This window comes from Caloenas nicobarica, chromosome 3 (genome assembly GCF_036013445.1).
Source record: "Caloenas nicobarica isolate bCalNic1 chromosome 3, bCalNic1.hap1, whole genome shotgun sequence".
NCBI lineage: Eukaryota > Metazoa > Chordata > Aves > Columbiformes > Columbidae > Caloenas > Caloenas nicobarica.
Genome location: NC_088247.1, coordinates 118558409 through 118579331, shown reverse-complemented (window position 1 = coordinate 118579331; position 20923 = coordinate 118558409). Strand labels below are relative to the sequence as shown.

The window sequence follows — 20923 nt, the reverse complement described above, 5'->3', positions numbered from 1 at the left end:
ATAGTTCACTTAACCAATCAGATTAACACACACCAAATTGTTCTAGTTAAAAAAAAAAAAAAAAACAACCACAAAAAACCCCCACACTAACCTAAAATGCTTTGGAAAATAATCTGCTTCAGTTACAGTAGCAAACACATCAGGGTAACCTGAAACAAGTTCTTGAGGGTGTCTTCATCAGCTAACAGGCAATCAATTCATGTAAACACAGAAAACACCCTTAAGAGTTGTATTTATGAATGTACCTGGAGTCACAGAATTGAGGTTTTTTTGAAAAAAAATCTGTAAAGAAATATGCACAAAACATTTGTTTACATATAATTACAAAGTTATGTAGATGTTTATATGATGGTTCATGCTTTATAACCGTATATTTTAATTTACAGAGTGTGCATTAGAACTAAAACTTTCTTAGATGTACATTGTAATCATTCTGTCCACATTCAGGATAACTGCACTACAAATATGCACACGTACAAGTCAAATCTTTAATGGTATCCGGAACTCTGCCTAAGCTGCATTTTTATAGCATCTGCAGAGATCAGGGAAAGGCACCGATTTTTAAGATAACAAGACCACAGTTCTTAGATCTAAAAGGGAAGCAAAAAACTTAAGATTTTTGTTACTAATCTAAAAGGTACCAAAATAATAAAATAACTCTGAATCAACTTTAAAAATACATTTCAGATTTGTTGTTTGAGAGCTTAGGTCAGATTTAATTCTCAGTAAACAACCAGACCATGAGCCTCAGACTAACCTGAAGCTTAAATATGGAAAGAAGTAACACACATAAAGCATATGTGCATTTTTTGGTTCAAAACTATTTTCAATGCACTATTAATGCCATTGCATGTCAGAACCAATTTAGTGGTTAGTTCTGTGACTCATGGGATATGGGCATTCTGACATCACGCTATCGGTGGTATTTATTTCCATTCTAGTAAGATTTTCTTATTTCTCTGGCCAGCTTTTGATAATCTCTAGCTCTGTAATGCTGCGACTCAGCCTGGTCACAAGCCGTTTAATGGCCATTCCAAACACCTCCTTCAACAGTACTTCAAATATTCTACTTTAAACTGCCTATTAAAGATGATCCCACCTTCACAGAGTGGAACAGAAAGCTGTACACCAACAGGACAGGAAGACATGGAAAAGCTTAAGTTGTGAGCTTTAAGGAGAGAACAAAGTGAGTTTTTAACTATGAAAATCATTAAGTCCCAGCCATAAAGGGTTTGAGGAACTTTCTCTCCAAAGATTGGCAACTGCCAGCTCACAACATTTTCCTTGCCAAATGACTTTCAGGCAGAGGCAGCGATGCTTTTTTAGGGCAAACTTTATATAGTTTGGAGAAACTTAAGTCTAAACAAATGGAGAAACACCCACCAACAGAAAGGGGCCAGTACTCAAGACTGGAAACATTCCGGCCACAGCCAAATTCTACACAAACGCTGCTAACTCATGCACTTCTACTTCAAAAGGAACCTACAGCACAAAGTTAACTACAGTACCCAAACTCACAGAAAACACCTCCACAACTGTCTAAACCTTGTTTTACAGCTCTGCAAGAACCGCTGTACTTTGTATCATAGTAACCATTTTAAGATTAGAGACCAAACAAATGGGAAAACTTTGGGAGAGCTTCACATTGACCATTAGAAAACAGAGACAAGACATTACAAAAATGGGGAAGCCAAGACTGTACACGATCTTGGTGTTCATACTGCTTTTTGTATCCATACTTCATAAATCTGTGAAAATCATTTAACTACAAAACTTCAGGTAGAAAAATAACTGTAGATCTCATCTACACGTGTTATTAACATGTACGAGTATCAATTGTTTCGCCAAGATACAGTGCAATACCTCTTTGAAATAAATTGCAATGAGCCCAGAGAGAGAGAGGGAGCAAGAGTACCTTAATCCTGGCATTTGATAGCAACGTAGTATGGAATATTTATTGATGGAGGTAAGTCCCAACAGCTACTGCACTTCCAAATGGAACCCAACTTAGTTCGCGTTAACTTCAAGCACAGCCAAAGTCCTTGAGATGAGGGCAAGCCAGAAGCAACAGTTATCTAGACCTCAAGGAACTTTTCCTACGCCTTCAAGATACAAATCTTAAATACAAATCACAGCATTTTCATCCAATAAAAGAATAAGCCGAAGAAAGAAAAATAAATGTAAACCAAGTTTATTTTGCTTTTAAGTAGTGTTCTTTAAGCACTACAGCATGGTAAACAATGTAAATTAGTATAAGTCATCTCAAAAGCCAGAGTTGTGTTTTTTTTTTTTTTTTATTTAATGAGTTGTTAAAAAGATGCAGCCTATTCTAACAGGATAAATATTTTAACCATTTCACTTCGAGTTAATGAAGGCTCACAAATGAGCAACACTCCTCATTGAGGAAAACAAAAAGCTGTTGTCGACAAAGCGACAGCACACACACAAAAACAAAAGAACTGTGTAAAAATAACTAACTGTACTGTGTTCCCATACTCTTCCGAAGTCGCTTTACAATGGGATGATATGCACATGATCTTGCTGCAAACTTGCCGTACAATTTGCAAATACACGTAGCCTATAGCCTTACCACTCAGTCCAAAAAGCTGCTAACTGATCCAAACAAACGCAGCACTAGAATCCTCTGCTCAACAATTAATTCCATCTGGTTTACTCATTACCTTTTCTCCTAGACTGCAGGACAGACTAGAAAGAAAATGATCCCGAATTAAAAATCGATACTTTTACAGGAAATTGTACTATTTTGCAATATAGTCTTTTACAAGTTATGTTTTGCCTATTTTCCCCTTAGCCACAAAATGGGCATGAAGTAATTACTTTGAAAATGCCTTAATTTTCAACTTCATGCAAATCTAAATAAAGATGACCAAACAAAAGCTTAAACAATGGAAGGATATTTCACAGAAAAATTCTTATACAAAAAACACATAAGAAAAAGGGCCACTAGGTGACATTTTAATTTACAAATTGGCATCGTTTTGGTCAACAAATATCCAAGTGCTGTTTTCTTCTATCACAACAAAATAGCTGTACAGAAAGAAAACTGCAAAACTTGTTTTATTTTATTTTTTTTAATCACACATCTCCTCAGGAATTTCATGTGGATTAAGGATGCCAGGTACAGACATCTGAAGTTTATGCTTCTCCTCTTGAGCCTGCCGAAGGGCTGTTTCTCTTTCCTCCAAGAATAAGTCTGATGTGTCTTCACCTGCAAATTCCTGTATAATTCACATAAAATCGTTAGTTTCTTGTCAAATGCTTTAGGCAAAGTAATATGCTTCCAAAATCCAGAAAATACAGAAAACATCTTCCCTTCACATTCCCTACCAGACTATTTGCTTGTTTTGCTTTCTGTTCCTAAGGTTGGAATTAATATAAAGGAATGCAAAATATTTTTGAGATTTTCACGATGTTTTCACAGAACAGGATGCTACAGCAGCCCAGCAGCATTTGGAACATATTGCCATTAAAGCAGCATCATTACGATTTCAACATACCAGACGACTGCAGTCTCAAAACTAATTTAACAAACTCCTTCCTACCATCTTCCTGAATTCTACCATCTTTAGAAAAATGAAAGTATAGCCTTACTCCAGCAAGTTTCAAACCATGTCCCCATCCCAAGCAGAACTGAAATAAAACCTGGTTAGAAACCAACTTTGTTTCCCATTAAAGTTTCACAGCCATCCTAGACACATAAATAGTGTGCACAGCACAAAGCGCAAGTGATGATGTGTAAGCCCAATTTATAAAATTAAAATCACACTGAAACAGATGATACACCATTCAGAGCCACCCAAGTTCTCACTACATTTTGAACAGCTGCAAAATATTCAGCGTGTGTTTAGGAGATACAAGTTAAACACTGTCCAAGTACTTTCCAACAATATCATGCCACTGAATAATCATTTTTCATTTATTGGAAAAAAATACACCAAACATACCTTGATCTGGACCAGGAAATCCCTTAAGTGTTCCTTGAAGGCAGGAATATCCTGATTTAAACTGAAGAGTCCTGTTACAAACAGCTTAACCTGGGCACTAACAGCAAGCACATCAGTTAGTATTTCAAGACATAAGAAGCCGCTTAAAAGTATTAAAGAATCACGGCACACTTACTCTTGCAGGTGAGGAAACGCAGATTTGAGAAGATTAGCAACATACTCCTGAATAAACATCTGGTTGTTCACTGGATTTCCAGGATTTAACGGAGTACTTATTTTTCCCTCTTCTACCAAGTTGAACATGTACGCAAGGATTGACGCATGCATTGTCAAACCTGAACAGATCAAAGTTACACACGTGCGGTTATTATTCCGAATGGGATTTTGATGTTCAAAAGGATCGTTTTTCATCAACCGGCTCACAGATATGGATTCTTACCAGCGGTGTGTGAGGTGTCTGTTACAACTGAAAAAATGTGCTGAAGGATATCACAGAAATACGTCTGATAGAAACTCTGGGCAGCAGTCTCTTCTTGTGCAACGTTCTGTAGTAGAGTATAAAGTATCTGAAGTCCTGAAAAATAGGCATTAAAAAACTAAGTTATCAACAGAACAACATTAAAACCTCTGTGCGTATTTTTGCTTTTTCCAAAACAATATGAACATCCCAAGAAATTGTGCTAGGCACCAAAAAGACAAGGCATTACCTCTGTAACTAAGATTTTTCTCAGGCATTTCCTCCAGTAGGCACTAGGGGGCTACAGCCACCTTTACATGCTACACCGACTTCATTATTAGATGACAGAAGCAGAAAGAACCAATCACATCACTTCATTGGTACTAACGAAGGTGAGAGAAACCATCTACTAAAAGAAGCGTTTGCTAATTTAAGAAGGTAAGTGTTTAATTTTTTGGAATTACATGAAAACTTAACTTACTTTACTAGGTGAAGTGCAACTGAAGGGTATCTTTTATCTTCATGCCTTCCAAACACCAATACAAGAGAATTGGCTAAAAAACTAAGTGGCTTCACAACATTTATTTTTAATCCAGCAGTCAAGATCGTACACTAAGCTCAAGATCTTAAAAATAACGGGTTTAGAATTTAAGACTTTTATATATCCGCTCCTAGTCTCCTTTGAAAACTGTCATTCTGGACAGCTTGTTAATTACTCAAGTCTGTTAAATGAAGTGATACACTCAGCCGCTTCACGAAATTTCATCCGAAGTTTAAACAGCTGGTTGTTGTCCAAAAGAACCATTAATTCACCTTCTTAACAATCAAAGGCGTTTCCCTTGCCTTACACTCTGGGTTTGCTCCCAGACCGCAAGTTTAGCCCCCACCCCAATCGTTCACTTTTCTGCTGGACTTTTCAGCAGTTTCTGAGCAACTGCCGCTTTACTGAGTTTATTAAGTCAAATGCCGCAGGCAGCACTCCAAAAGCAGAGCTGTAACACCAGTTTTAGCAGCAGCGAGCTGTTGCATCAGCTCAGCCGCTTCAGAAAAGTGCCAACCCTCGGATGCAGACGACGGCGAGCAGAAACTGCGACAGTGCAGAAACCGCCACAGTGCTCTCCAACAGCTGCGGGAGTGAAACGGCATCCAAGCGTTTCAGCCCATTAACGTATATCTGGCTGACAACTTGAAGCTGAGACAGAAGAATATTATTCTTGTGTAAATGCAGTACAGAAGCACGACCGGAATGGTAAATTGGACTAAAAGATGCAAGAAAACAGCATTCTACCAGAAAATATCTGATAGTGCAAACAAAGCCTGCGTATTAAACACTTCCATTTACCTGTGTCTGCAACGTTTCTCATTGTATGTTTGAAAGCCCAAATAATAGAATCCAGAACGAGTTTGAACTGTGCAGGTGGAATGGCCAAGAATGCTGGGAAGCAATGAGAATTTACAGCCTGGAGTAGCAAGAAGAAGTTTGTTCTGTGTTCAGGATATTCTTCAAAGTCCTACAAGGAGAGGGAGGGGAAAAAAGTTTCCTAAAGGTCCATCATAAGATCTTCCGTTACGCAGAGCGAGTCAGTAGCTGACATAAAACAGCATTTAGATCCCAGGTTTAAAATAACCTTAAATGCAAAGCAAAGGTTACATTTCTCAGTGAAGTTTTCCCGTTGTTTTTCCCCACCAAAACCTGCTAAGATCATCTTGTATTTACACACCACTAACAGGCTGAGCCACGTTTTGTCAGTACACCACTTGGTCCACAGATGAACAGTTACAATTTCTGGCTACACCCTATTGCAAAGCAGCACTAATTCAGCTGGCAGTGCACAAGTATTATGCAAATTGCACACTATAGCATAAGTATTGCACACTATAGCATAAGAACTGCATTAGAGAGGAAATACTCAAAATGACTGATCAGTACTTCTAATTCCAAAATTTTAAATATTTATGAATTTTAGTAGTTAGTCCTACACTGACATTTGACTGAAGTACAATTGCAAGTCCCCTAAAGAGAAAAATTACTAATGACCTAACTCAAGAATTAAACAGAGATATTTAAGGCCACGAGATTAAGACATCCAACTAGGCAGCCAGATTTCAAAACAGTACGTTTGTTCGAGCAGAAATTTCTTCAAGTGCCAAAAATGCACTTTGTGACTGCAAAAAAACCAGGGAGATGATCCACAAGATACCACATACAGCAATGGTATTCACAGAAAGCATGAACCCTTGCTTCGTTTCCCTAAGACGAAAGCTGCGTAATAACTCTAAATTAGCTACAAACTGTCTCCCTTCACTGCACGAAAAGGAAATCTTTCACTTAGATGTACCAACAGCCAAGACTCTTACAAATCCCCATTTTTTGTCTTCAGTCACTAGGGAGATGCCTTATCCAAAGTTTAAATACCTTGTTGATCATATTTAACGTGCATTCAAAAACAGCGTCAAATATCTGAGGTATTTCAGCAGTAATGTGTCCGCCCAGCTTGTTGACGATGATCGCCATAGTGCTCAGAACTTCGGGTTCTCTGGCAGCCGGAACGTTCCTCTGGTAGTCAATGAGAACAGCATCCAACAAGGGAGGAACGAAGTTTTCAGCTACCTAATTGAAAGAGGAAGCCGTGGTTATACCAAGGCAGTTACTGAACAAAGTCATACAGTCCGTAGCAAGTTTGTTGTTTAGTTACAGGAGATTTTTCCTAAGGAAGCTGGAATATGTTACCCTTCCATAAACTCCCCACCCGCTGTGTTTCCATCCAGCAGAGCTTCCAACAGGGTTGTCTTAAACCTCCTGGATTCTCTCTCAGCTAAAATTAACTGATGTCTCTCAAATGTAGTTCAGGCTTATCTCTGTATGATCATACTTCATATTTTACAGACCTCCTGAATTAAGTTCCCGTGACCAACTGATTCAGTCAAGAGCAGAACAAAAAAAATAGAGTTCTTCCTAATTCTGCCTTAGGAGTTATTTGCGTAACGGAATCTACTTACCATCTGAGGATCGTTGGACCTGCTCACCCAGCCAGAAATTAGTTTTAAGGTTTCCCTCTTTACAGTCCTCATACTTCTAATCAAGGGCTGCTTTGTTACCATTTCACCTGAAAAGTTTTAAAGCTTCAGTTAATTGGTTAGGGTGTAAAAAAAAAATTAACTTAAATTGCTATTACAGCACAGAAAATGTTTGATTTTTATATCTGAACTACAAAGACTGTTAAGGACTTCTTAAGCGTATTGTGCAAATACAAACAACTGCCTCCCCATTCTAGCTCCGTAGGTCCAAGCTGTTATTTACGTTACACAAAGCTACTACTGAAGGTACCCTACCTACAGAGTTCACAAAACACGCTGCACTTACTTTTCAAGTAAGTGAAATCACACATATTCCCTTAGCTAGGTGGACTGAGCTTACATCGGGTTCTCATTAAGTGATGAGGGAGAAAAATAAAGTTCCTGATTTTATCCAAGAGAAATAATCCTTCCGTTTGTCTTTGTGTGAAGTCCACACTTAAGAAGCCTTATCCTTAGTTCAGTTTCTTACCCCCAAATCAACGTAGTCTCATCAGCAGGACCTGATCTAATTAACCACTACTGTACATGCATGGCAAAAACCTGAAGAGTTCAGCCAGAAAAAGAAGGGTCGGGTTGCTCGTGCTGGCACTTGAGCCCTTTCTGGCAAAAAAGAGCCTGTTGTAAAAATATACTCTGAAGCAACTGCAATCACAGTTGCTGATTAAGTGGCGCATCAGGACCCCAGGCCCGGCAACTGCTTCCTCAACTTCGCTGTTTCTGATGAGGACAAATCCTGGCCATTAGAGCTGCAGAATCAAAAGGTATTGATTTCTCAGCCAGTTTTATTCTGAATTCTGAGAAGCTACTTCAGGGTAAACCAGCCGCTCGCTTACCAAGTTTTATTTAACATTTGCATTTCCAGATATCATCATCTGCACTGGCAAAAAACTGATCATAAGAATCCAATAACTGACTCATTTAATCTTTGTAATGAACTACTACAGAAGCACATTCTTCTGAGATACCATACACCCTAATTTATCTAGTAAAAATAGGTAACTGGTAATTCCTTCTCAATGACTGCAAGCCTGGTGTATCATGACTTTTGGGCATCTTCACTACAGTTACATTTCTGTAATAAAGCTATTTAGTAGCACAGTATCAGACAAAAAACCCTACCAACATCTTTTGGGAAAAAAAATTAGCATCTACTCAAAGATATTTTAATATTCAAAATCAGAGTAAGCTGAAAGAAGACATGCTACAACTTTGTCTCAGCGAGATGCCTATTAATTCTAAGTAAGCATCTAAGGTGCTTTGCATCTCTCCTAAACTTTCTTGTTTACACGTGTCTTTTCCTCCCTCTAAAAATCAGGAGTTATTAAAATAAACCATCTGGTTAACAACAACAACAAAATCTAAACGAGCACTTTCAATCACTCTCCACTTCCCCAAACAATAAAATGAGCACAGTAAAACGAGCCTACTTGGAATGTACTTTGAAATCTGGTGATGTACGCTACTAACCCCCATTTTCAGAAAGAACGTGGAATTTCTTTTCTTACCATTAGCCTGAATAGCTGCAGAGATATTTTCACTTAGGCACTTGTACACATTCAGCATATCTAAATAAATTCTTCCAAGCTGAATCACAAAGGGGTGGCCAACGGCTTTACACGCTCTTACATTGGTTTTCAGAATGCTACCAAGCTGCTTCACTGTTTCAGGATCCTTTAGAATATCAACATTCTGTTAAAAAAAAAAAAATCAGAGTCCGTTTTCTTTAGCGAATAAAACCGCTCTTTAGCTTTCATTATAAAAGTATAACTTTAAATAATGTATCTTACACACTGTGTTAAGGAACTTATCACTGTAATTTACAGACTTTATATATACTGCTGTTTACTTCCTGGCACTTGAGTGTCAGGACACAACTTCAATTGATTTAGTTCTAGTCTTCCGCAGAAGTATTTTTGCTGCAGAGGTACAAGCGTTACTCTAGTTGAAGAAGGAAAAAAACTAAGGAGGAGAGATTAAGAAGGTGAAAACAGACAAAAGTGGTCCAGAGGAAAGGCAATATGTGTTCTTGTTCTAAGAGTTACCAGGGTAAAAAACACGACTCAAGCTTGCTTAAGTTTCAGAATCTTAATTAGATTAATTCCAAATGGATTGATCTCTTGTGCAGTGCAGAACTCTTGTAAGTAAGAAAGAGAGATGTACTTTAAGAGAATGATGGAAGAGAAAGGAGGAACAATGAGCAGTATTTTCAGCATTTTAACTTTTCTGTTATTCAGAAAGAAAACCCACTTCTAAACCAGGTGAAAGGAAGTCTTGGAAGTAAACTACTGAAGCATGTTCTGTAGAGTAACAGAAAACTGTCCTTTAAATCAGATCAAACCCAGTATTTATTTTGTCATTTAAGTCTGCTCTCTCAAAACAACACTTTTACTGTCATGCCAATCACAGCTTTAGTCATCAGTTAGTATAATAAAGTCCACCCCAGCTACATACACTTCATGTCGTACCACATGAAAAATAAACGCAAGGTACGACAAACATTTAGCAGGTTTTCTTTACCTGAACACAGAATACACTTAAAATTTATGAGCTTACTTTTGTTGCCTGCTGAATTATGCTGTCCCATACTTGATTGGGTAGCAACATGTATTTTTCTATCAGATGCTCCTGCACAGTCTGGTCTGTCTGCGCCCCAATCATGTATCCCACCGCTTCATAGAACGTGTGCACCTGATGGGAGCAACAACAAGTCAGAACGGGAAGGTTAGAAAGGAGCAATGAAAATTCTACACTGTTCTGAACTAACATAATGAAGGCTGAAAAAGGATTTCACTGTCTTTAAATACTTTTTTTCCATCATATCCTCAAGTGAGGATGCTCAGATGTACGCCCTTTAACTCTTCAGTATTACCAGACGTGTTTAAACTGAGGACTGAATTACTGTGCCCTTCCTAGACGTACGCACTTTTGGATTGTTCCCCGCCACCCTTCACAATATAAAAACTATACACATGCTATTATAGCGGGATATTACCCTTTCCCGAATTAGAACCACAAAATTAGATTCAGTATCTTATTTACTTGTTAAAACACTCCAGAAATCAAATTTCTTACTAAATGCACTTTAATTCTCCTTCCAAGCATTCTAAGTGAGGTCTCAGTAATGCAACCTGATCACACTTTTGATACCATAACCCTGTCACTAACAGAAAAAGAATATAATTCAAGCCTTGAAAACCACTACTACACCTCAACGTGAAGTAACTTTTGATTAAGAATTATTCACAACCCTGAATTAAACATACCTGTTGTGGCTGAAGGTCACAGATGATTGTATTAATATTGTTCAAGATCTCATCAATAAACGGCATGACCTCTCCCACTTGAACCTGAACAAAATGTCGGCGGCATTTCTGTGCTATTTTTATGAAGGTATCACAAGCCATATCCTGGACGCCATCATGGGTTTCTAAATTAGATCAAGTCAGTTACTGCTTTGTATTTCCCCCCCATACATGTGCACATATGGTCAATTTTATTTTTTTAATAATTAAAACGGGAAGTAAAAAAAGGATAATCACCATGCATAAATTCAAACAGCTTGTTGACGACTGTCTTCAAAAATTTCCAGTGAGCTCTCAAAAACCGTGGGTATTGACCTACTATATACATTATATTTGATGCAATAATGGCTTTATTGTCTTTTCCTCGCTTTTGTTCACAGAGTCCGAGGAGATCCTACAACATAACATATTTTTAGTTTCCTCTCCGAGCTTGTCCACTTCAATTAAAAGCACCACAAGACAAAGCATAAAAATCCTACAAGGACTTGTATTGAAATAAAATGGTTACCATCATCAAGTACGAAGTCCAAATTAAAAAAAAAAAATAAAATAAAATAAAAATAAAAAAAAAAAATCAAACAAAACCCACAAATGGGTTAAGATTGGGCTGATGCAATTATTTAAGTTTCAACCAAACCAGGAACACCGTGTTTTCAACTATGGAATCTCCATTTTAAATAACACTAAAGATTTCTTCAACAAGCCTCACAGTGCTGAACAGTGAGCAAGCAGTTGATATCAACAGAGATTCACATCAAATAAAAGAAACTAAACTAAGTCTTCTGTATGAATTTATATGACTTATTAAAGTAAGGTCTATTACTCTTGTAAAAAGTGTTTTGTTCCTGCACTCTTTCCATGCACATATTTATCAAGTAAATTCATTTTGATCACTGAATATTTGGAGAACAGCAAAAAAGCAGGGTGCCTGCAAGCTGAAAATGTGGGTTACTTTACCACTCTCCTTATTTCATCAGCGACCTCCTTCCATCTCTTTTGCATCCCCAAAGAAAAACACTTTACCATAAACTAAAATTTTATCCCTGAAACTTTCACTGCAAAACGCTATTTGGATTAACGCACTGCTCGTGGCTAAATAATTTAACAGCCTTAAATTCAGGATAAGATTACCCATTAAATTATTCTTATCATCTTGCTCGCCATACAAGGTAGCTTAGTAAGAACATACAGCATTTTTGTAAACTTACTATTTTGACCGTAAACTACAAAGCGTGCCAAAGCTATTAGTTTTGCACCACAATACCTTAATTACGGTAACAAGGAATCTTTTTTCATCTTCTTCATGCATTGCGCCACTGATTGAGCCTATCGCCCAACACAGAGTATTCAAATTTTTCCACGACCATTCTGTTCCATTCACTTGGTTGTGAAGTTTTTCAGTCATAATTCGTTCCGTGTCTGCATAATCCAGATGTGTAAGATAAACTGAAAGACATCGACATCGAACAGGCGCATTTTAAAGCGACAATCTGGATCACAATTCCATACGCAAAGTTAAATTTCAGAAAAATACAACCAAACTTCTAGGTGAGTGCAATGCTTCTTTCCTCAACTCATTGACAGAACGAGCTAAAAATCTAAACACAATAAAACCATGTCTTCTAAATCCCAGCAAGTCAAAAGCAATTTAAGGCCAGAAGCAGAAATAGGTATTTACTGTGCCACAGAATACAGCTTCTACCACATTCTGCCCTTTCTTCTCTTTTAGTGAATCTTAAAAGACACTACATTATAAGCAACAGTTAACACCAGAAATCGAACTAAATCTGCATTTCCAAATAAATTATCTTGTATCTGGAAACATGACTAAGGCTCAGAACATACAGTAATAATATTAATACAATAAATTAAACATTTAATACAACAAATCAAACCTTTTTTTTCCCCATGTTCCATATTTAAAGGTATTAGAACAACTAATCTAATACTGGCAGTATCTACATCACAAGTACAAGGGTGAGAAGAAAAAAAATCCACAAATACTTTGCATCACACAGCTTTTTCCCCCCACTCCTAGTTCATAAACCTGTTATTAAACACTCAGTGTTCCCTTAAAGCGTTTGACAGAAAAATATTTACAATTGAAGGTCTGATGTCCTAAGTATGTGACAATTCTAAAACCCCCTGAACCCTCAGGTTGCAGTTAGGACTGAAATTCTTTTTCTTGCCTCAAAAAACCGTAAGTTATCACTACAATACATAGGGCCTTATCAATTCACTGATAAAATGGTCACAACTGAACATGAGACTTTGAAAGATAATAGGATATTAGTATACACACACTAAAAATAAAATCTATTTGCTACATTAAATGCTATAGAAATACTGATTCTGGTGTTCTTCCATGCATTTGCAGCTTGCTATTTTTTTTGTCTATATATGTAATTAACTGCAACTTTTGTACTTTCAATCAAAGTCATTAGAACACCTCAGCACTAACTACAGACAAGATTTTTGAAGGTAAAGTTCAGGTTGGAATTTTGTGTTTTGTTTCAGAATACTAAGAAGTATTTTTAGAAGTATTGAGAAGACCTCTTGAAGAAATACATCGGGTTTGCTGAGGAGTGCTTGATCTACAAGACTACAAGTGAAGTAATAACCAGCAAGACCTCTACAGAAAAATCCTTCCCATTTAACAGCTTTCTGACAAAACGAAGATTTCACCAGATCTGAAACATTTTGGTAAAAGAATATCAGGAGGTGTTGTTCAATGAGAAGAGGCAAGGGACAAAAATAGTGTATTAGTGCTTAACCAAGTTATACAACACCACGCACTGACAGTGCAGAACTTCACACCAACAGGTGTGAGCTACTCCTTACTAATCATCATTTTACCCACACAATAATTCAGATTATAAGCTGACACTGTTGACGTACATTCTGCTGACGCAGCTGCACACATCTGCAGCGCAAATATACCAGCTGGTACTTACCCAACGTTTCCCTCATATTTTTATACAGGTTTATGGAATCTGTATCCTTCATGAATTCTCGTACTACTTCCCCTTGATCATTTTCCACAACTAGGACTTCTTCAGGTTTAGCCATCCGGCTCACCATGAGCAATCGAACCTGCGTGTTGCAAAGGAAAATTAAAATGGAATGAAAGCGTAACATGAAAACACACAAACGGCTCCTCCATGGGTGTTTCTGGAGCACTCCGGGTAGGCAACCTGACCCATAAAAAGGGTATATCCAGCACTTCATAAGATTAGTTCACATCAAGATTCTGTAGAGATATGTCAACTAAAAAGCCATTCAGAACAGAGCCTACTGATTTCTCTCTCTCCATGAACAAGCTGAGTAGTTAAAATAAAACAAACAACCCCAACCTTTGAAGTATACTTTCTAGCACTTCAAAATGCATACATAATACCAGGGATCTTTTAAAGACTACTTTTTTCCATGCACACACTTTTTTTTTTCCCTCCAACTGTTTATCTGTTTAAAGAAAGACTTTAATACATGTTTATTTTTTCAAAACTTAAGTCTTACATTTGTAATAAGTATCTTAATAATAAAAATGACACACCGTATTAATACACCTGCCATGTACTGGTGTCAAAGTATTTTTGCAATTACAGCACATTAAATAACGAGAGTTGAATCAATTACCAACTACTCAAAGCAAGTTTTCTTACGTCACTCCTTACGTGATGCAAAGTCTTTTATTCAGGAACAGTGTCTAAATCTTTCCAGTACCTTTACTTAAGCATGGATTACCTTGGACAATACAGGCAAATAAAGCTGTCTCCTTGGAGGAACATCGAAGTGTTGACTTCCCGAAAGCAATGGAGAAGCGGATGTCGAAAACGGACTCTCCCTGTAGAGCTCAGCAGCTAAATGATTCCAATATTCGAGACAGATCTTGAAAATTTCAGTTTCTTCAACTTCTGATACCAACAACATATAATGAAGAGCCTGGAAAAGTGTGGTTTAAACATCTGATTACTAATTATTTCTGCAGGTAAAACCACATTGCTTCCATTTCAGCTATTCAAATACTGATAAAATGCCAAATTAACATTAAACTCAGGAACAAGGAGCATTAACATTGCAATGACACTACTTAAAAGTCAGAGTTCTGACTGGCAGAAGAACTCAAAACCAAAATGCTTTGTCAATTACTGTTCCTTTCAAAGTGTGTTTCAATTCTTCAATCTAAGGCGGCCTAAAGGCATCTTAAAAAAAGGCCATAGCCAAGTCAACCTGCTTGTAAATTACCCAACTCACAGCCTCTGGAGCTTCTGCAAGGCATTTTGTGTTATGTTAGAGCCTCAAAAACCCCTCACCAGCTAGTTGGAAGGGCTGTTCATCTCAAGACTATTAATACTACTTTGTTCTGGATCCTTATACTCCAAAGAACCAAAGGCAACCATGAAAGCCACAGTGCTGGCTTGCTTTCCACACAAGTCACCTACCCAACCATTTCCCATTTCTTTACTGACAGAACAGCCGCACCAGACCGAGGATCCACTTCTGACAAACTGAGATACCAATCTCAGAAATTAGAACTACACAGCCAAACTTTTTTTTTTGCCCAGCTTATTTTTCAGTCCCCTGGTGAAAGATAAAGCAATAGCCCACCAGTGAACAAACAGAATGAAACAATGAAATCTGAAGACGTTTTCATGGCTTAAGTACTACAGCAACTCAAAGCATTTCAGATGGTAACGACCTGATTCAGCACTTGTATCTACAATGTCAAAAGAGGGATTCAAAACAACCACATTATTAGTCTTACATCCATTTTTCTTGGTCAATTCACTTGCAATAACTTATGTAGCTCCCTTCACTAGCCTGCACAGCTCCTACGAACCTGCGGAACAATTTCAGAAGATCCGACACATCCAAAGCGCAAAACAAACAGGTTAGAATGACACAGAACTTTAAACAGTAACTGTGTAACTAGGTTTTGTTATGCTGCAATTTACAAAAGTGAAATTAGCAACTATTTTAGGCCAGCCTAAGAACTTCCTTAAAGGTTTTATCATCCCACACAAGACTGCAAGTCATTCAAGATTGACTTTCGTAAATATCGGCTTTAAGGAAGAATTTAACTTATTTATGTGGGACAAGAAGCCAATACATAAGAATTGCACTCCAACTCACACACAATTGCACAGGACATACAACAGCTTCAGCCTTTTACATGTCTTCCTAATAAAGCCTTAACATAGGTAGAAACTTGAGCTGCACCCCCACACACAATTTATTTTGAAAGCTTACTACTAGCTAAATCAGGAATTATTTGGTAACTGTTGATAGTTGCTCTTTTTAAAACAAAAAAGTGATATTCCTCTTAGCCCATCTTCTAAATTAGCTATAATTTGGTATTTGCAACTAACTTCTTAATATACATTTTTTTGTTGAGGGATACTTCCAGAAGTAGTGCACTGAGAACAACAGTAGCTGGAAAAAGGACTAGAATTCAGATGGACACGTCAGATTAAAGCTAATCCACCTGCAAGACGTATTTCCCCCTCCCGACGGAACCTGGTCTCCAGGTTTAAGCTGCGATATTGTTCTTCTACCTCATCTGTCAGGGCAGCTCCTCAGCCTATCGCCTCCGTACCTGCACAGGGCTTGGTTCTGGGCACAGGAAGGTGCTTCACGGGGCTACAGAGCCAGTCTCAGCCCCTTGGAGCTCAGCAGTGCGAGGGAGCCAGCAAAAAAAGTCACCACAGAACAGCTCACCCTCAGCAAAATTTTTACTCACAACATAAAAAACCACAACTAAAACTATCCTAATTTTGTCTAGTTCCACTACAAGAGGAGGTAGCGCCTTAAGTGTTTAGTAGTCACCTAGAATTTAAGCCTTTCCAACCCTTCATTCCTATCTGCATTCACTACAGATGCCAGTAATTTTGGCAACGAAGTCGCACTTGACTGTCAAAATTGAAAAGAATGCAGCAGTCTCCAAGAACAAAAAGGGAAGAAGCACAGAGGAAGGACAACTGTGAACTTTATTCTCAGCAACTGCTCTAAGACAGCTGATATCTCCTCCAAGACCAGTAATACTACAAAATAAACCATACATGGTCATTTGGTAGAGCTCTGCCATTAAGCATTATTGGCATACATTGTCTTTGTTATATAGAAACAGACTGCAATCCTTGAGGACTGTATTTAAAGCCTTTCAGTTCGACTTTGGGAATGGAAAATTATGCAAGAAGCTGCACCAGAATGGAAGCACTGAACGCCAGCATGTGCTGTACCCCAGAAATCAGCTTTGGATGCTGAATAAAAACATCACTGAGCTGCTTCACAAAGACTGATCAAAGTCATAGCAACACCTTCTCTATGTGAGAGTTTTACAGAAAATACAGCCTGTAAAGACCCATGGAAAAAGAACACATCAATTTATTTTAAAGCAGTATTTTACACCTTCAAGGAAGAACAAGAAGAGGGAGAAAGACACCTGTGGTCTTCAAACATTATATTAGGATGGGATCGCTGATAATAGAGTGCTATTGAAACATATCAGGAAACAAATTTTCAAAGGTTTTTTGTATTCATGCGATTTACTAATTTTGTGAAGGAAATAGGTACAATGATCTAGAGATTCTCTCAGTATCACATCTTTGAGTATGAGGACATGCTACAAACTAGATTAACCGAGCAACTTACCTCCATTAATGTTTCCCTCAGATTTAATCTTTTTTCTATAAGTTGACCATGTTCCTTGAGGAACGTGCAGAGAAACAAACTGAGATTCTGAATGAAGTTCTGTTCATCATCTTTTCCATTTGAGTACGCGAGTCGGATATTGGTGTTTAAAGGAAGCATCTAATAAGAAGAATACAGACATAATCAAGAATTTCCCACTTTATGCAGAACTACCGTATCTCAAATATTTTGCTCTTTTGGCAAAAACACCCTCTGCTTCTCACGGCATCCTCTCTTTACAGGGCTATCTTATTAAAAAAAAAAAAAAAAATCAATCTTATAGTTCCTGCATTACATGCTTGACCCCAAGATGAACAGTAAGGTGAAACTGCAAACAGGTACAAGAGCTTTGATGAACTTAAACCTTTCTCCACCCTTTGTAACAGCAGCTGTGAACAAGGGAAGTATCTGCTTTATCACAGACATTTCCAAATGGCACCCAGCAAAGATGCTTCAAAAATGTGTTTGTTACCTGTCCCAAGTAACATTAAGTTTCAAAACATGACATCAGAACTTAAAACAAGGTGAAAGACCTCCATAAGATTGAGAAATTAGCAAGGGAGACTCGGAGGGACACTGGAACATGTTTTTCAGTAATCTTGTAGAGATCTCTGGCACCTCTTAAGAGATGCGTTGGCTTTAAAATTCTGTCATTATACAAAATAAAACATTTTCAACATTGTCATCAAGTAGTGAACTATATTCTTTAAAGTCAATGCTATTAAGCTACAGAACAGAGGGAACAAAATTTAACATCTTTGCTGCTACCAGCTTGTGTGGTTTTGATAGTTCTGCAACTATAAGACAGGTACAAGGTTAAGAGAGCCAAATATTAACAATAAATGCAACGGTTGGCATCCAATTCATCCGCAACAGTCATGCTAAAAACCTGCAAGTTACAAAACATGCCAAACACCCAACTTGGCATTCAACTGATGTTTTGAGGGAAACCTTAGGCCACATATTTTGGCATTTAAAATCAAGAGCATTATCTGTAAAAACTGAGGAAGTAACATCCAGCTGCCTAACACACAAAATAACTTCAGTGTGTGTAAAAACCTGCCTTTAAATTTAACTAAATAAAAATCGTCTAGCTCCACTTGAAGCTGAGGGGAACGGCGTTTTTAAAAGAAGTCTGCCTGTTCTAAAGAACCTCTATGATGGACCAACATTGCAAACACAGGAAAAAATTGACCAAAAAAACCCCTTGAAACTGTTAGCTTCAGATGCAAATACAATGAGAACAGCTACAAACTCGCATACCTGAATCTGAACTGCTCAGAGGGGAATCGTCAAATTATATTAAATTTAAAGCATGGCTTTATGATGACAAATGTTTCTATCGATTTCAAAAATTAAACAGCAACTGGCAGAAGTTAGGTCAGTTTAGGTCTTACGAGTCATGCAGTACACATTTTGTTGCATCTCTCTCAACTTTCCCCATCAGACAGCCCAAGTGCTCAAAACACCTCTTAAATTAATCAAAACAAATCAATGCAGCAGAAATACAGCTGTGATCTAGAGTCAGAAAAATACACTCAGCATCTTCTGATCGAGTCAGAAATACCACTGAAGAATACTATTTGTCTTATCAAGAGCTCTGTAATGAATATAAATTTGTAAACAGAACTGGGTTCTACAGAAATCGATTCTGCAAAATGAAACAGTCGAGAGACTGATTTATTAAAAACGTTACCTGTTTTAACTGCATCATGGTCAATGTAAAAAGTGTTACAAACTGTTCTTCATACTGGCTTACACTGACACCTGCAATCTCTGTGAGGCACTTCAAAGAGACATTTCGAAACATGGGAACATTTAAGAACTATGGAGAGAAGAAAAAAACCCAACATTACAAGAATGTTGCACGCTAAGCTTTTTGCAACTTAAATTTAAGAGCCGTCAATTTTTTGCATGAATACCTTGTATATTAGTGTGCTGATTAACTTGGTCTCAAATATATATCCCAAAGGAATCCAGTTCAGAAATCGTAGCAAAGTCTCCAAAGTTGCATGAACTAAGGGAGCATTTTGGGAGTTTTCCTGTAAACAACAATTAGTGTTTATGATACTGTTAGACATGATGGGGGGGAGAGGAACTTTTTAAAATATCATTAAAGAAATAAGACTTACCATCACAAACTGACACAGTTGAAATATCTGAGAGAATTCATTGCACATGCTGTAAAAAAAAAATTAAAAAATAAAATGGAATCATTTCCACATTTCATAAACAATCCTATCTACTTTAATCCAAATGTCTATGCTCACAGAACAGGTCCTGAAGACCTATGTCCATTGAGGCATTCACAAGCCACTCAGCTTTTAACACTTTTCACAGTAACACAGCATATTCTGAAGTAGCTTAAAGGCTGTGCCTGGAAATGCAAGCGATGGTCAATGTTCTGTTAAAAAGATAGGGTCATGAGTCAACAGATGTTACTTGCAGTAAGGCGGAAATATCTGTGTGTACAAAGTAAGTCTGGTATTACCTAACAGTAAGTGCTTTGAAGAAAAATCAGTAACCCACTCAGCCTCAGAAATAAAATTAGACAGCCAGAGGTGTTCATTCAAATACTGCAAGTGAGACCAACTATTTAGCAGAAACCATAAAGTCTACCCTATTTATTAAGATTTAAATATATATACTTGCCTGTCTTTTAAATGCTTGGCTTTTACTTGAGTAATCTGGCCGCTGGAAAAATCAAACACTTCTTCACTCAATAGTTTAAGGATCACCATATTGTTCTGACACAGGCTTTCACTCGTCCTGCTTGCTCCCACAATGTCGCTTATAAAAGTTGGCCAGTGCTTCGGCCATTCCTGTTTTAGTATCTGAAAAGCAAAGCATCCATATGTTAGATACATATGCAAAGCCAAACACTTTCTAACAAGATTTAAGACTTTATGAACTCCAGCTTACCTGGACAAGAATCATATTCAGTTTCCCAATATACACTTTCTCTTTCTGAAGAAAAGAGAAGACAAAGTCAGGTTACGCAAAATATTCCCCTCCCTCTTCCTCCCCTGAAAAGAATTCACTTACTTCTACACATGTTGGATCCGATGAGGTCTTGATAATTAGGCCAACAACATATTTTTTAATACCTGCAGAAGAGTTAGGAATTTATTTTCAACTATGCCAGATATCATGAATGTACTAATAAGTATTTTTTAATTCAGATTCTTCACACATTTTTAGAAAGAAACACCTTTAAGAAATATAGATGCACGTGTCAGTGAGCAACCCTCTTGTGCGCTCTATGGAAAAAATCCACCTTGGTATTAATTCTGCAAGAGGCTATTTCAAATGTACAAAATGGCTTTACACTTAAGCTATGTCAATAAAACAAAAGGAAAACAGAGTAAGGATTCTTTGACTAATGCTTTATTCATCAAAAGTGAACCCCAAGAATAAGCAGAGCTTTCTAA

At 37.5% G+C, this 20923-nt stretch overlaps 1 protein-coding gene across 2 annotated transcripts in view; it reads right to left on the bottom strand.

Annotated features, from left to right (window-relative positions):
• Positions 1–47: 47 nt before the first annotated feature.
• Positions 48–20923, bottom strand: part of XPO1 (exportin 1) — a 40992-nt gene continuing 20116 nt past the window's right edge. For both annotated transcript variants that reach the window (XM_065630621.1, XM_065630622.1), the window contains exons 6-26: positions 20538–20599; positions 20415–20459; positions 20145–20326; positions 19625–19673; positions 19415–19534; positions 19189–19317; positions 17454–17612; positions 14547–14744; positions 13757–13895; positions 12067–12248; positions 11040–11196; positions 10764–10927; positions 10054–10188; positions 9006–9189; positions 7423–7529; positions 6839–7033; positions 5765–5933; positions 4405–4539; positions 4141–4300; positions 3966–4062; positions 48–3239 (exon numbers count right to left, since the gene is read on the bottom strand). In XM_065630621.1, the coding sequence (XP_065486693.1) occupies positions 3093–3239; positions 3966–4062; positions 4141–4300; positions 4405–4539; positions 5765–5933; positions 6839–7033; positions 7423–7529; positions 9006–9189; positions 10054–10188; positions 10764–10927; positions 11040–11196; positions 12067–12248; positions 13757–13895; positions 14547–14744; positions 17454–17612; positions 19189–19317; positions 19415–19534; positions 19625–19673; positions 20145–20326; positions 20415–20459; positions 20538–20599 (2915 nt within the window). In that variant the 3' untranslated portion in view covers positions 48–3092. The remainder of the gene's footprint in view (positions 3240–3965; positions 4063–4140; positions 4301–4404; positions 4540–5764; positions 5934–6838; positions 7034–7422; positions 7530–9005; positions 9190–10053; positions 10189–10763; positions 10928–11039; positions 11197–12066; positions 12249–13756; positions 13896–14546; positions 14745–17453; positions 17613–19188; positions 19318–19414; positions 19535–19624; positions 19674–20144; positions 20327–20414; positions 20460–20537; positions 20600–20923) is intronic.